Source organism: Callospermophilus lateralis, chromosome 7 (genome assembly GCF_048772815.1).
Source record: "Callospermophilus lateralis isolate mCalLat2 chromosome 7, mCalLat2.hap1, whole genome shotgun sequence".
NCBI lineage: Eukaryota > Metazoa > Chordata > Mammalia > Rodentia > Sciuridae > Callospermophilus > Callospermophilus lateralis.
The window spans coordinates 90,180,338-90,195,497 of NC_135311.1; the positions used below are offsets into that span (position 1 = coordinate 90,180,338).

Here is a 15,160-nt window from a genome sequence, read left to right on the forward strand (position 1 = left end):
CTTCATTATGATTCTCCCTTTGGAGAAGAGCAAAGCAAAGGCATATGATAACCTACAAATTAAGATATTAAACAATAGTATTTTATTAGTGATATCATATATACATATATATGATATAAAATATATTCCTTTTAGAACATGTAAAGGGTAACATATTTGTGCCTATATGCTTTAGGATAAACAATAGAACTTCACAGCATGGGATAAGCTTTTTTACACTGTGAGTAGGAATGTTTTATTTTGGAGAAAGTAAAGTAGGTATGTAGTGATCAGCTCAGGATGTCTGCAAGAGATATGTAATAGGGGGCAATGGCAAGTATGGCCAGTGTTTTCCATTCCAGATTTGGACACATATCTGGTTTAACAATCATTTTCTGGCATGTCTAACATATATTTGATTAAAAAATGTATCCTGGTGATTCTGCATCTGATACACCTCATGGATTCTGCTATAGTGTAAATAATACATCAACTATGCCACAGAAAAACAATGCCACCACTCAAACTTGAATGAAAAATATACCCTCATAGTTTCCATCATCATTCCTATACAATTCTTTTAGTCCAAAACACACTATGTGAGATCAGATCTCTAATACCTGAATTCAAAGTAGTGGGGAAAACCATATAACAAATATGCTTACACACTATTCCTGTTTCTTTTGTTTTATTAATTTTGTTGTGTGGAGCTATATCTATATACACTCAAGAGAATTTTAAGTGATCAATTGAAAACTAAACTTGCTTTTCCCCTTGCAAGTGAATAACGTTTTAATTTTAGAGAACTGTTTTCCCAGATTTATTTCACTACCACATCTTTTGTATTATTTATCCTTTCTTCTTACAAAAGAGCTGTTCTACACCTTTCACTGAAGGAAAATATAAAGAGGAAATAGTTTATATTTAAAAAAAAAAAAAAGACCCCACAGTGATATTCCTAAGAATGCTGCTTTTTTGTGGCCATCAGGCAGGTACTACCTTTGTGCCTTTGAGGAAGAATTAAATTTCAGCTGAGGGACGGCTCCAACTTCCCACCGCAGGACAGGTTTCCCACATGGATTCTGACCACCCCACTTACTTTTCCAAGAATGAAATCCTATTGATGTGGTTTTCCAAAATATTTTGCGGAAAATAAGAGTTGATAGATGGCAACTCCTCCTCATCCATGGTCCCCAAACAGGAAACGAATTCATCAGGCAGCAGGGTCTGTTCCAGAACCGGATCACTGGGTGACTTGTTTTCCAAAAACATGCTGGTTTCCCCCTCAGCTGAGTTTTGTAGGTCAGGAGGACTGCTGCATTCTCCCTGATTTAAAATGAGGCTTAATTCTTCCAGAACCAGCGTGGTGCTCAGTGAATTCATACTTGACACAGAAAAACCAAAGTTAGGATATTTTTTTAACCTCATATTCCTTTCCAGGTCCAAGGAATCGACTTGTGCAGGGGTTGAGCAGTCCTGTTCATCGCTATTGCTAAGGTGCTGTTCCCCGGGGAGAAAATTTGAAATCTGGGGTTTATATCCGGAGTGGAGGTCAGGAAGGTACACAATGGGATTGCTGGTGGACAGTGACTTTGGCCGGCCGTCTCTTGTCTCCAGGGACTCTGTGTTTTCCTTCTCGCGATCCCTGCGCTTGTGCTCTCCCAGGAAAAGAAGTTCCCTTATTTCTGTAATCATGGGATCCACATAAAGGACTTGTTCACTGAAATTGCTAGTCACACATTCACTTTTTTCCTAAGAGGGAGGAAAAAAAGGACATGGTTTTGTTTTACAAAAAAAAAAAAAAAAAAAAAATTTTAAAAGGAGCCAGCTGGATAATTGAATAAGCTCTGGAATGTTCTTTCCCTCAACCTCTCTCCCTCCCTTTTCTCATATTGTTTATCTTCCTGTATGATTTCCTCCTTTTGTCTTTTGTCCTCTTACTTGCTTCCAAATCCTTATGAAATCCTCCCCAAGAGGTGACTGAAAGAAAGGAGCAATAAAAATAATCCGTGCCTCTTAAGCATATCTCTCAGTTTAAAAGTTTTAAAGAGGAAGATGGGACTTGATGATTAACTTGCATATTAACGCGGGGCTTTGGAATATATAGGAATAGTTCTTAATATTATGGAGTCTTACTACAAGGGGGGAAAAAGCCACTTTGTTGTTTAAATAAAAGAAAGGGGAGAGACTCCTATTTTGTTTACGTATTGAGGGTGAGGCTGTGGTGTGTGCCTGTGCTGAGGCTCTCCGGGTGCCCAGCCACTCACAATTCAGGTCTGTGGGACCATCAGGAAGGTGGGTGAAGGTTTCCGCCTGCTGACTTTTGAGGGAAGGACTTGAGACCTTCCAGTTGAGTGCCAGCCTCCCAGGGCAAATAACTCTAGCCAACACAATTATAAAATGAGAGCCATCTTTCACAGACTGAGCATTTGTGCCAACCCCACCACCCCCCATTCATATGCTGAAGCCACAGTGATGTTATTTGAAAGTGAGGGCCTTTGGGAAGTAAGTGGGTCATGGGGGTGGAGACCTCATGAATGGGATTCATGAACAAGAGACATGAGAAAGATCTCTCTGCCAGGTGAGGAGGGCAAGGAAACCCTCAACAGGAACTCAGGTGCCTGGCACCTTCATCGTGAACCTGCCAGTCTATAGAACTGTGAGAACAAATGCTTGGTGTTTACACCCATCCGTCTATGCATTCTGTCACGACAGCTCTGAGCAGACCACTCCTTAATGTCTTGAGCAGCAACCCAGAACTCAGCTGAAGGAAACCAAGTTTCCCCTCCAATTCCAGGAGCCCAGAGTAGGACAGGAGTTTGGCAAAGGGGAGGATCTCAAATAAAGTTATGTGAAAGTGTTATTCAGGTTTTCTTCATGCCTTGCCTCCTCAGAGAACTTGCCAGGTTTGGGCAAGAGCAACAGTTGGGTGTTGCTTAATGGAAAAGCTTGATGTGAGGAGTGACTGGAGTATGGCTGGGATGGGGACTGGGGTCACCTCACAAGTTTTGTGTTACGGCAGTTGAACTTCATTCTGTGGCAGGTGGTTTTAAAACCTTAAAAACTTTTTTTTTTTTTTAGGTTTAGGCTAGGAACCTCTTGTTCAAATGATGTGAGGCGGGGGAAAGAGTCGATGAATGGGCTCACCAGAGTTGCAAACAGGGCCACGCTTATTTGCTTGACAAATATGACCTTCTGCTACCTGACATGCTGGTCTTACCTCTGTACTTTTGCTCACATTGTCACCTCTGCTTAGAATGCTCTCGCTTTCTCCTCAGGATCTCCTTCTCGTCTCTGTGCGTTTCCTGTCACACATGTGGGCTCCTGTGTCACTGCATGTACATCCCTGCACTGCAACGCTTGGATGACATGTCTGGCCCACTGACAGGGCTTCGAGGCCCTGGATAGCTGAGCAGATGGCTAGAAACACACAGAGACCCTCTCCCTCTTCCACGGCCAGCAAAGCCCTATCCTTAGTCTTCCTGTGGTGCATTTCTTTGCTGAAACGGAAACCTGCCTACCCACTGGGGACACCATCCTCCAGTCCCCTCATGTTAATTGCTCATATTCCCCTGGGTTTAAAATAGAAAGTGGTGTCCTCCATCGGCTCCACCACTTCTCTACCTCACGTGAAACAGAAGCCTCTTTGAGTCTTTGAAGCTCATTCCATTGAGTTTTCTTCCCTCCATCCTTTGCGCCTAAAGACTTCTGCCAGTTTCTTGGTCTAATGACCTCAGTACCTGACCCACACTCTTCCGCTTCACATTTCTCTCTTGAATAGTATGGTTTCTTTCTTCCCTTTCTGTTTTCCTCTCCTAACCCTATTCCTTCATCCTTTTTAAGTAGGATTTGAAAGATGTACAGTTTTGTTTCTTTAGACATGTGTAATTATGTTAATATGTGGAGCTACATATTTGAATGGAAATTTCACTCTAATCATTAGACCCCACTCTTGGTCCCAATTGCCACTCTGTTTTTATTTGATGGTGTTTGGTTACCTGAAGCATTTTCACAACATTACTGTTTTCCACATTCGGTATATCTTCATAAAGCCACTTTGGTATCAACAATAAGATTTTTCTTTTAATTCTAAAAAAATCAAACATGACATATTAGAAGCAGCATTTTACTTTATGATTGGTGCAGGCAATCATAGGCGATGAAGAGGTAGAGAATGGAACAAGTAGAATGGAATGCAAAATAAAAAGACTTCCTGACACGGGGACAAAGGTTTTCATCTCTTAAAGTTAAGGGAAAGTTGACTCAATATCTTTTCAGGTATTCCTCTGGTCTCTATTGTTCTGCTTCTTTCTAATGAGCAGGAACATTTCAAAACACATTAGGTTCAAGAGAATTGGGAGAAACCACACACTTGTTAAATACAGCAAACCACTCTAAGCAGATCATGCCAGGGTGGAAAAGTTTGAAAAAGTGAGGGATATTTTGTAGAACTTTCTAAGGCAACCATAACTATTAAATACAAAAGAAGAGACTAATATATAATAAAAACATATAATTCAACCTCCCCTAATTCTAAATTTTGTAATTATTCCAAATACTGTTGACGCAATTATCAAATTTTCTTTACTTGGTTGGAATAGGAGGTAAGGGAACAACTATGTGGTGTGGTGAGCACTGGTTTCCACCTAGACTGGGTGCTTATTAAGTATCCTAGGGATGAGTTGATGGAAAGAAGAGAGAGCTTCCTGCCCCTCCATCTTATTCTTGGTGATGCCACTAAGTTTAAAATACTTCACATATTGGGGCTGGGGATGTGGCTCCAGCGGTAGCACGCTCGCCTGGCATGCATGCGGCCTGGGTTCGATCCTCAGCACCACATACAAAACAAAGATGTTGTGTCAGCCGATAACTAAAAAAAATAAATATTAAAATTCTCTCTCTCTCTCTCTCTCTCTCTCTCTTTAAAAAAATAAAATAAAATAAAATAAAATAAAATACTTCACATATTGAAAATTCAAATCCATAGGGTGGAAAGGTTTCACCAGAAACATGGAAGAGACTAAACTCAGCTCAGGCTTAGTTTTACATGTTAATAAGGACCTGCGAACAACAGATAGGACTTGGGAATCTGTTTTAAACAGATTCTCTAAAACTTTTTATTAAGTAACAACTAAAATGGCTGGATGAATGCCACAAGCCCTGTTTGACCTTGGACTTTGGGGTAAAAATGGTTGCTTTACATATGTTTATACAATGTTTTATGATTCAGTTTTTTTTACTCCTTCTATATTTAAAATTCGATCAAACTAGTAAATTCTTGTTATTGTGGTAAAGTTTTTATATAGCACATTGATACAGTGAGAATATATTTATATATATTTACTTAGTTTTGGTTTCATTATGTTTAAAATGTTTTGTCTTCTGTTGTCCAGTTCTGTTTCTGATGTAGGGATTTTATAAATAATGTATTTTTTTAAAAAAATCTTTGTTTTATTTGTTTATTTTTTATATTGTGCCGGGGATTGAACCCAATGCCTCACACATGCTACTCTACCACTGAGCCACAACCCCAGCCCATAAATAATGGGTTTTTATATAAATTAACAATAACTGCTTATATGTAAAATAGCTATATTGGAATTATCTTTGTTTCTTTTATCTTTTAAAAAAGTGTACTTATTCAACTAATTAAGTTAATCAAGAATTATCTTACTTCCTTATTTGTCATTACCAACCCAAAGTTAGTTTTTAGTTGGGTTTGTTTTTTTTTTTTTAACTTGTTGATGGGCCTTTATTTATTTATATGCAGTTCTGAGAATTGAACCCAGTGCCTCACACATGCTAGGCAATGCTATAACACTGACCTACAATCCCAGCTCCAGTTATTAGGTTATTTTTAATAATAAACCTAAAGTTATTTAAAATTTCAAATTAAGTAAAATTTCTTTGGATAAGAACACAAAATTTAGAATCTTTTTTTTTTTATTGGTTATTAAAAAAAATTTAGAATCTTTATGTAGCATTACTTTGAAATTAGGATTAGATTTCAAGGGGCTTTATGATCAAGCATATTTTAAAACTACCTAAAATGAAGTTCTAGTTGCCACCTTGTCAACTAGACAAGACAACTATTAGGGATATGCTCATTAATGTGTAATTTAAATTTTGAAATATTCTAAGGGAAAATCTAAGAAGTCATTAAAATACTTTATTTCAAATAGCTCACTTAAAATCTTTCTACTGCATTTTGATAATAAATTTTAAAGAACGATTATCTCACGAAGCAAGTGATGACAAGAAAGAGAAACTCAGTGCCAATTTGGCAAAGAATGTTCCTATGTGTCAACATCTGTGCGTAACTGGATATACTGGGAAACTGCCACATGAAACGACCTGTCTATGAACACATTAGAGATACTCAAGGCATCCAGTAAAACTGAGAGGACCAAAGACCTTGCTTCTCTCAAAATCTCATAATAATCTCAAAATTTCAATAACTAGGCACAGATCTCCACTAACACCATATAGTAGGGAGACAGACTGAAAGAATCAAGAAGAAGGGGCTGGATCCCTCGCCACCAACACTACTGGTAACAAAGTGACAAATGCAAACACCTATACTTCTTTCCACACTGATTCAGCTGATTTCTTTGGGTAGAATTCAAGGTTTGCTATAATGGTTACTCAGAGGAATCCAGGTGCTGTGGATTGCTTGGGGTGCCATGGAAAGGCTGTGGCGGGTGGGGAGCATGGGTGTGGATGTCAACGTTGTCTAGCTGGACTCCTGGCCTAGTGCTCTATGATCCCAGGCAGAGGACAACCTCTCAGCCTTGTTCAGGTCTTCTGAAAAACAGACCATGACGCTTTTTGGTAGGTCATTGTGAGGATTAAATGAATGGTATTTGTAAAGAGCTTGGCACTAAGCATTGGACCTTTAATTTTCCTTTTGCTGAGTAAAAAGGTTAATGGGTTTTTCTAGTAAATAACTGAGTTGACAACATTTTGATAGCACATATATATGGCCTAAATTAGAACACAGAAACTACAAAAACCTACCCAGTTCGGAGCGATCTGTTAAATATCCCAATCAAAGAGAGAACTGACAACATAACAGCAAGGAAGACCATGCCCGATAAAAGTCCAATGTCTTGCCTGTTGTCTAATGAAAGGAAAGAAAAATAATTTTAACTAAGCGTTAGCGTCCATCTGATGCCAGCAGCATTGTTCTCTCTACTCTGTTCAAAGTGAAGGTCACTGATCTCAAAGGAAGAGGAAAAGCGGAGGCAAAGACCACCTATGCCTTGGGCTATGAAGCCACTGCTCTTTCAAAATGCATGACTAGACCCCCAGGAAACAGCCTTATTGGTTTGAGAAAATTGGACTGATGTATCTGGTGTCAGCAGGTTTCTAGAAGTGCATCTCCAGCAGATGTGGTCAGCTTGTGAGTGCATATTTCATTTAAAAACATTTAGTAATGAACCTCATCTGGTTTGTCTGACACAGGTGAGAATTCCCAGTTTCCTGTGAAAAATTCCTAATGCTGGCCACCATCACAACCGGGATTGTTGTGTTTTGTTTTGTTTTTTAACCTTTTATGTGAGAAAAAAAAAAAATCTGTGTGCAACTTCTCATCATTCTTTATGAAATTTTTCCTGCTGAGAAAGGACATTCACTCTACCTAGAACAATAGATGGCATAAGAAAAAAATCAACATTGCTATAGTCCTATACTTATTTTAGAAACAATGCTGTTCTTGCATTTTGGCATTGAGTTAATTTCCTTTAAATAATTAAAATAACTTATTCAGCATGTGTTACCCACCACACTTATCACATTTTCTCCCTAGTACATGAGAAAACCTGATATTCAAATACAGAAGATAGTTGAGGCATGACTTAGATTGGACTTTTCTCTAGAGTCATGCTGGGTTTTGGCCTCCCTGTGGTCCTCCGTCCTCCCTCACTACCTCTTTTCGAATACAAACCAGGAAACACATACTATATTGCCCCCACCCTAGTTATTGCCCTTCTGTGCCTGCTATGCCCTTTGGGATCTCCAGACTGACCAGCTTCTCTCTTAAACCCAATTGGCAAGCAGGCACCTGTGTAGCTTTATCTTCAAATCCCAATGGAATAGGACACTGGTGTTTTCCCAGAGCTAAAGATCCGTGGATGAATATTTCAAGCCACTAAAGGGATTATGGACTGCCACATTCCTTGGATTGAGAACTCCCCAATTATCGTGATACTAGAAGAAGGGGTCTAAGAAGTGGGGAGGAGCAACCAAGAGCTGAGTTGAACTCTGCCATTTACCAGTTCTGGGACTGTGGGGCATGATTGTAAACATGTTGAGGCTCAGGTTCCCTCTTCCATAAAATAGGGATTTTAATACCTATCTAGTAGAACTGCCTTGAGTTCTTGGCTTCCACAATTCTAACAAAACTATCAAGTTGTATGTCTGTATAGACATCCATAATTAGGAATCTGCACTGAACTTAAACACTTGACTCATGAGTGATTTGCATCTACAAATCCAGGGTGCCTTCACCCTGTCTGGTGTTTCTTTGTAACACTTAGCCACCACCTGGTTTTCTTGTTGTTTTTGTTGGTTATTTTTCTCTTCTATCTAGAATGGAAGCTCCATGAAGATTGGGGGCTTTGTTCTTCTTCTTCTTCTTTTTTTTTTTTTTTTTTTCACTACTGATTTTTTATCACTCAAACTAATGCCTGGCACTTGAGAGTTGTTTACTGAATATTTGTTGAATGAATCAATGAAGGTGCAAGGAATATCAACACAAGCTGTAGAAGTTCTTACACTGGTCCAGTCAGATCTCTATGCAAAGAGATAAATGGTCTACCATGTTGAAACAGTCATGCCAAAGTTTTTCAGTCTGAAACTTATATTTAGAATTTTACTTGCCCATGGTTACAGTTTGGATGTGAGGTGTCCCCCAGTAGCACCTGTGTTACTGCAGAAATGTTCAGAGGTAAAAAATGACTGAATTCTGAGAGCTGTAACCTAATCACTCCATACTAGTTTGAATGAACAGACTGGGTGTAAACTATAGGCAGGCAGGACATGGCTAGGGGAAGTGTGTCACTGGGGGTGTGCCTTGGGGGGGGAGCAACTTACCTCTCCTAGGCCCTTCCCCCAAGCCTTATCTTGGGCTCAGAGCATTGGAGTAGGCCATCTATGGACAGAGAACTTCGAAACTATGAACCCCAAATATATTTTCCTCCTCTAAGTCATTCTTGTTGGGCATTTTGGTTATAGCAATGCAAAAGCTACTCAAAGCACCCATTACACAACCTAATCTAATATTTTTAAATATTTTATTTAACCTGATATTTTAAAATATTTTAAAGCACCCATTACACAACCTAATCTAATATTTTTTTCACGCCTAAAACATTTGATTATGCTCATCAGCAGAAACTTACCCAGTCATATCAACAAATTAAATGGGAGCTACTTGTGTAAGAGAAAGAGCACAGATTTCAGGATTTAAAAGAACAGTATTTGAATTTTTATCTGTCCCTTAGCAGCTGTGTGACCTTGGACTCATTCCTCCATCCCTCAGAGCTTTGGTTTTTCTCATTTACAAAATAGATCCATAACACTTATCTCACCAGATTGTTTTGAAGATTGAAAAAGATGATGTATATAAAACTCCTAGCACATGGTAGACAGAGAGTGATATATTTTTAGAAGTTTTTGGGACTTGAGACCCAGCACCTACCTACTGAGATGAAAATCTGTCCAACTCACTGTAAAAGTTGGCAAAATCCACCTAAACCTCTCCTTTTCTTTAATTTTAAACATATTTTCGAACTTTGCCGAGTATTTTTCTATAGAAAGCATATGGCATATCTTATTGCCCAGAAACTCATGCCTGCCATGTGAATTTTTCAGTGTGGGGGTTAAAATGGGTGGTTATTGAGGACTCTGAAAAAGCCTCCGTGTTATTTTCTTACCAGAAGAAAGGTGTCCTTTTAAGGTGGAAGAAATGAGAAGGTCAGAATTCCGAGTATCACGTTGGAAGGATTTTGGTGTGACCTGGGGGACTTAAAAAGAAAAGAACATCAAGAAAAGAGAACTCAGGTGGCTCCATTTCTTCAGGAGACTTTCTTCCCTTGCTCAGAGATGATTAAAGTCAACCAGTAACTTTCATAGGCTTGAAGGGTGAAATAAAAACAATGGCCTGCAAATGTGTCTTTTCTCTTTTTTTTTTTATTTAATTTGGTAAATCTCCAAGGAGGAAATATTGCAGGGACAATTAGAAACCGCTGAGGGTTTGTAAAATTTCAGGGTGTGTCCACTAATTTCATGAGGCTTCTAGGCAACAATACCAAGAAGCTTTATTTCACTGAGCCAGAAAAATGCACAATAATTGTTTTCTACTTGTTTCCTTCCAATAGATGATGCAATAAGGTTTAAGTTTCCTTAAGGGCCTAGGAGATGTGTCACTTTGGCCTTTGTGCAATCTTTGGGAAGCTGTTCGCCCCCTCTTGGCTTCCCACAAGAAGCTCAATTTTGATTAGCAGACACTTTGGGGTTGTAACACAGGGGTGGAATGTCATTAATGACTCCTCTCTGCTCCTTTCCCAATGGCAAGGATCCTGGCCAGCCCGGCCTAGTCATGAGGGCTGTCTGAAGCCTGTTAATGAAGGCCTCCAACCAGGAATGGGTGAACAGTCTTGGCAGCTAACTTACTTTAAGTCAGAACGCAAGAGTCCCAGAGAGACCTTGCCAGTCCACCCCTTTCTGATACTTAGAAGCTGCCAGAGGTGACTTCAAGGACACAATTCTATCAGTTATCAGAAGACATTTCTGAAGATGGTTCTAAGCTCTGCATCTCCGGGAGTCCCTGAAGCCCTTATTTATTCATTCTGATGTCAGTAGTCACATTTTTCTTTTCAAAATATTCTTCTTGGTCCAGGCAGGAATCACAACTTAAGGCATCCCTTAACTGTCACTGAGATATCACAGGATTATATAATAAGCTATGTGGCCCACAAGATTTTTCTTTGAGAATTAGAACATACATTTTTAGTAAAAAAATTCCTATGGGTTTTTGGAAATTTTTGAGAAAGGCTAATTTGGGTGCAGGAAAAAGCTCTATTGAAGGGCTGTTCTCTAACAACAATAGGGCAGGGAATTTTAGAAGATGAAAACATTGTAAAAGCCAAAAGTTCTTTCCTGTGTTTTTATTCTGGCTTCTCTACAGCAAAAGGAAAGTGTTTCCTGTGAATATGGCTTCTCAATACTTTACTAAATTTCTTTTTCTCCCTGGTGTAGGGCTCCATCAAACTCTGAAGGGTTAAGGTTGTATCCTAACCGAGGGCAGCCAGGTTCACGCATCTCAGTCTCTGTTTAACAAGCCAATGTTTATTCTCGGAGAGCACAAGCTGGAGTCTGTATTTGCCTTAATTTGAAATTTTAGCAGTAGAAATAATACCTTAAAATGCAACAAGAATTTCAAGTTGGCAGAATCATAGGTTTATAAACATAGGTTGCAGGATTATTTTTATTTTCACTTTTGTTATTTTAAAATTTGTATTTTTATTTAAAAGTAATAGTGTTGTTGGTTTTCAATTCAGTCGAATATAATTCTGCTTTATAAGTTACAGGTGATTATTTGGCATGGAAACTTCATTTAGTTATTATTTGGCATCATATAAAAATAATTTTTACATCTGACTAGGGATTTATTAGCCCTAATAAAGAATAAATGCAGTCTTCCTTTGGGGTCTATTTGCTATCAGACTTTCAAATCAACCAGATGCATTCATTCAAATTAGATTAAATTAAAGTTACTTAAAAGAGGTGCTTAACTATTAGAGGGTAATTTTACAAAGAATCAGATATATGAAGTAACATAACTTGTAAACAAGATTATCAGAGACAAAATCAAGTCAATGACAAAATTTTTAATCATGGGACTGAAACGAAGCCAGAGATCGTATTCTTCATGGCATACTGCCACCAAGTGGCTAGGTCATTTCTTTTTTCTTTCTTTCTTTTTTTTTTTTTAAGAGGGGGGGGATTTTTAAAAACATTTTTCATTTATTTATTTTTTTAGTTTTCAGCGGACACAACATCTTTGTTTGTACGTGGTGCTGAGGATTGAACCTGGGCTGCACGCATGCCAGGCAAGGCGCTACCGCTTGAGCCACATCCCCAGCCCCTAGGTCATTTGAAATAAGGAGAAATTAGGAGAGAAAAAGAAAATAATTTCATATCCTCAGTTTGCCAGTTATTAATTATTTTATAGTATTTTGAAACATTTTAACATATGATGAAAGCATTCCCAAAATGATGTGCCCACATGCACACACACACACACAAAAAAAAGATTCCTTTACAACTGAAAAACATATCAGCTGTAATGGTCTGGATATTTTCTAAAGTGCTAGAAAAACTCTGAGGTATTTTCATTATTTGTGTAATATATGCGATGTTATGGTCACAATTGGGACAATTCTATTCATGTCACAGGAAGTTAAATATGCCCATTACTTTCAGGAGTGTACTCAGAAAATCTAACTCGTCTCTAATTTGGGGAATCTGGGGAAATTTTTTATATGGCTTATATTAACTGATATTGAACTTTAAAGTTAGCCTTATAGAAGACAATGTGTTTGAAGGGAATTTAGAGTGGTTTCAAACAAGACATGCAGTTTCTTATTCATGGACAAAACTTAGAGCATACCATAGCTATATTCTTTAGCCCAACAGATACCAGACTAAATTAATCAAATCCATTCAAAAGACCTGGTTTTAGTAATAATGTATTACATTTATTTCTTAGAAGCAATGCCAAATCATCTCCATGGGCTTTTCTCTCTGTCTAGTGAGGGGCAAAGTGTGATTTGTTATCCTTTTGAATCAATCATTTAATGAGTATTAATTATGTTCCAGGTAACATATTATTCTTTACACGCTGTCTCTCATTTAATCTTCATAGCAACTCAATCATGTAGATAATGCTATTGTCTCATTTTATGGATGAGAAAACAAAAACTCAAGGGAAGTAACTTGCCTGATGTCACTGAGGTAGAGGTTGAAGAATGGAAATTCCCATCTAGTTCTGACATGTAGTTTGTTCTGGTCGCTAGTCCCTTTAATTAATAACCTCAGTTCTGCAGCAGAACAGCTCAGGGTGTGGTGCACAGTCAGCCCTCCAAGCAGCCTTCCCAGGCTGGAGCTTAGCATTGCTCTTCTGGGGCCACTCATGACGGGTAGAGCTGCTGGCCTCTGGGGCTCCAGACCCCACCACTATGGGCTACAATTGGGCTAACCCAGTTAGCACTGATTCTTTGAATCTTCAGCCCAGGATTATTTTCTTCTTAAAACCAACTGTTTGATTGTACAAGCAATATGTGCTAATTATAGGATGCTCAGAAATATAGAAAAGTATGGAGATGCATTAAACAACTTTATTTTACTCACCAACTAGAAGTAATCATTTTTAATATTTGTTAACAGATTTTTTTTTTGTATATCTGTACCCTGGTGGAAATCATACTCGTTAATAAATGTTGTGCTCTGCCTTTTTCATTCAACATTTTCTTATTTCATTAAAAAATTGTTTGAGGGCTGGGGCTGTAGCTCAGTGATAGAACGTTTGTCTAGCATGTGCGAAGCACTGGGTTTGATCCTCAGCAATATAAAAATAAATAAATAAAAGGTATTGTGTCCATCTACAACTAAGAAAAAAAATTTTAATTGAGAAATTATCATTATTAGTAGTATTATTAGGGATATTTGAGATTTTGTCACATTTGTACTGAATTTATTCAGTTATAGTCATACTGAGAAACTGTATACCATGGTAGTTTCAAACACCAACTGTGAACTCAAATGAAACTTAGTCAAAGTCCTGGATCCACTAGTTGGAGGAGTATGGTTCTGGCAAATTGTTAACCCTTCTATGACTCAGTTTCCTCATTTGTAAAATTGGATAATAGCAGTGCTTCACATTTGAGGCTTAATTAGATAGTTCATATCTAGCAACTCAGTACCATGTTTTATATCAATTAAAACCCTAATAAACATTAGTTATTGCTATTGTGAGACTTAGAGATTGTTTTCAAATTCTTACTATTATGATTAGCTTTAGGATAAATATCTTTGTACATAAACTTCCTTTCCATATCTCTTGATTTCCATATCTTGGATTATTTCCTTGGGGCAGACTTTTAAAAGTAAAATTACTGGGCCAAAGAGTCTTAACGCCTAAGAGGTTTCTTTATTTACCTATGTCTTTGCCAACCTTGTGTCAAAGCCATGGTAATCAAGGCCTGCCTCATAAAGGCTTTGATTAGAGATAAGACATGGATCTTTTTAGGACTTTCTTTCAGAAGATTCTAGATGTTCAAGAAGAGGAATCATAGTAAAAATAAAATAATAATTAAAGAGCAAAGGGTGTGTTTTCAAAATCATTGGAGTTTTTTGCTCCCATCCTACTTTTGTTAAATACAAGCATCTCTTTCTGGCTTCTCTCTAATCTCTTTCTTTGGTTGTTCTACTGTACCACAGTATTTAAGAAAATAGCAATTTCTCCAGGCCAGACCAGTTTAGCCCTGTGGTTGAAATTCACCATTATTGTGCAGACAGTGGTCACACTTATCAAGTAGGCACCAGAAGCCCAGGGCAGAGAAAATGAAATGTCAGCAACACACTCATTACCACACCTTGAAAAACAAGTCAAACAATGAATCATGGAGTAGATGAATGGATTATGTCAACCATATATATTAAGGATGACAAGGTGTGCAGAGAAATATCCAAGGGACTATCTTCATTCATATATTCCTAGGCTGTGAGCTCTTTTTATCCTCAGAGAGAAGGGGGTACAAAATGTACAGATGACAGTTATTAAGGCAAAGCATAAAAGGAGGAAAAGGTAAAAAGCAGCAACCATCTAGAAAATTTCCCTCAGTGGTATGGACCATATATAGATGAGGGCCTGATGTTGAAGTGTAGCAAAACTCAATGTGTGAGAATGGGGAGCCTTCCACACCTACCAGTAGTCAAAGATCTTTCAAAAGTACAGCCCTGCTCTCCAGCATTGCTTGTCCTAATTCCTGAGTCCAAAGAGTCTGGTAAATATTTGCCATTTTTGATTTGCCCAACACCAGGACTTACTTCCTTGTGGGCATTCTAACATAGGTCAGAGGCAAGTAGGGCTTCCCTCTTCAGAAGTCTTGGGGAAGCA

General features: G+C 38.2%; 1 protein-coding gene across 1 annotated transcript in view; it reads right to left on the reverse strand.

The window, feature by feature from the left end:
• Positions 1-1,074: 1,074 nt before the first annotated feature.
• The window catches only part of Il23r (interleukin 23 receptor), a 59,845-nt gene continuing 45,759 nt past the window's right edge, over positions 1,075-15,160 (reverse strand). The window contains exons 7-10 of the mRNA XM_076863361.2: positions 9,915-10,004; positions 6,997-7,099; positions 3,978-4,068; positions 1,075-1,731 (exon numbers count right to left, since the gene is read on the reverse strand). Of these exons, the coding sequence (XP_076719476.2) occupies positions 1,075-1,731; positions 3,978-4,068; positions 6,997-7,099; positions 9,915-10,004 (941 nt within the window). The remainder of the gene's footprint in view (positions 1,732-3,977; positions 4,069-6,996; positions 7,100-9,914; positions 10,005-15,160) is intronic.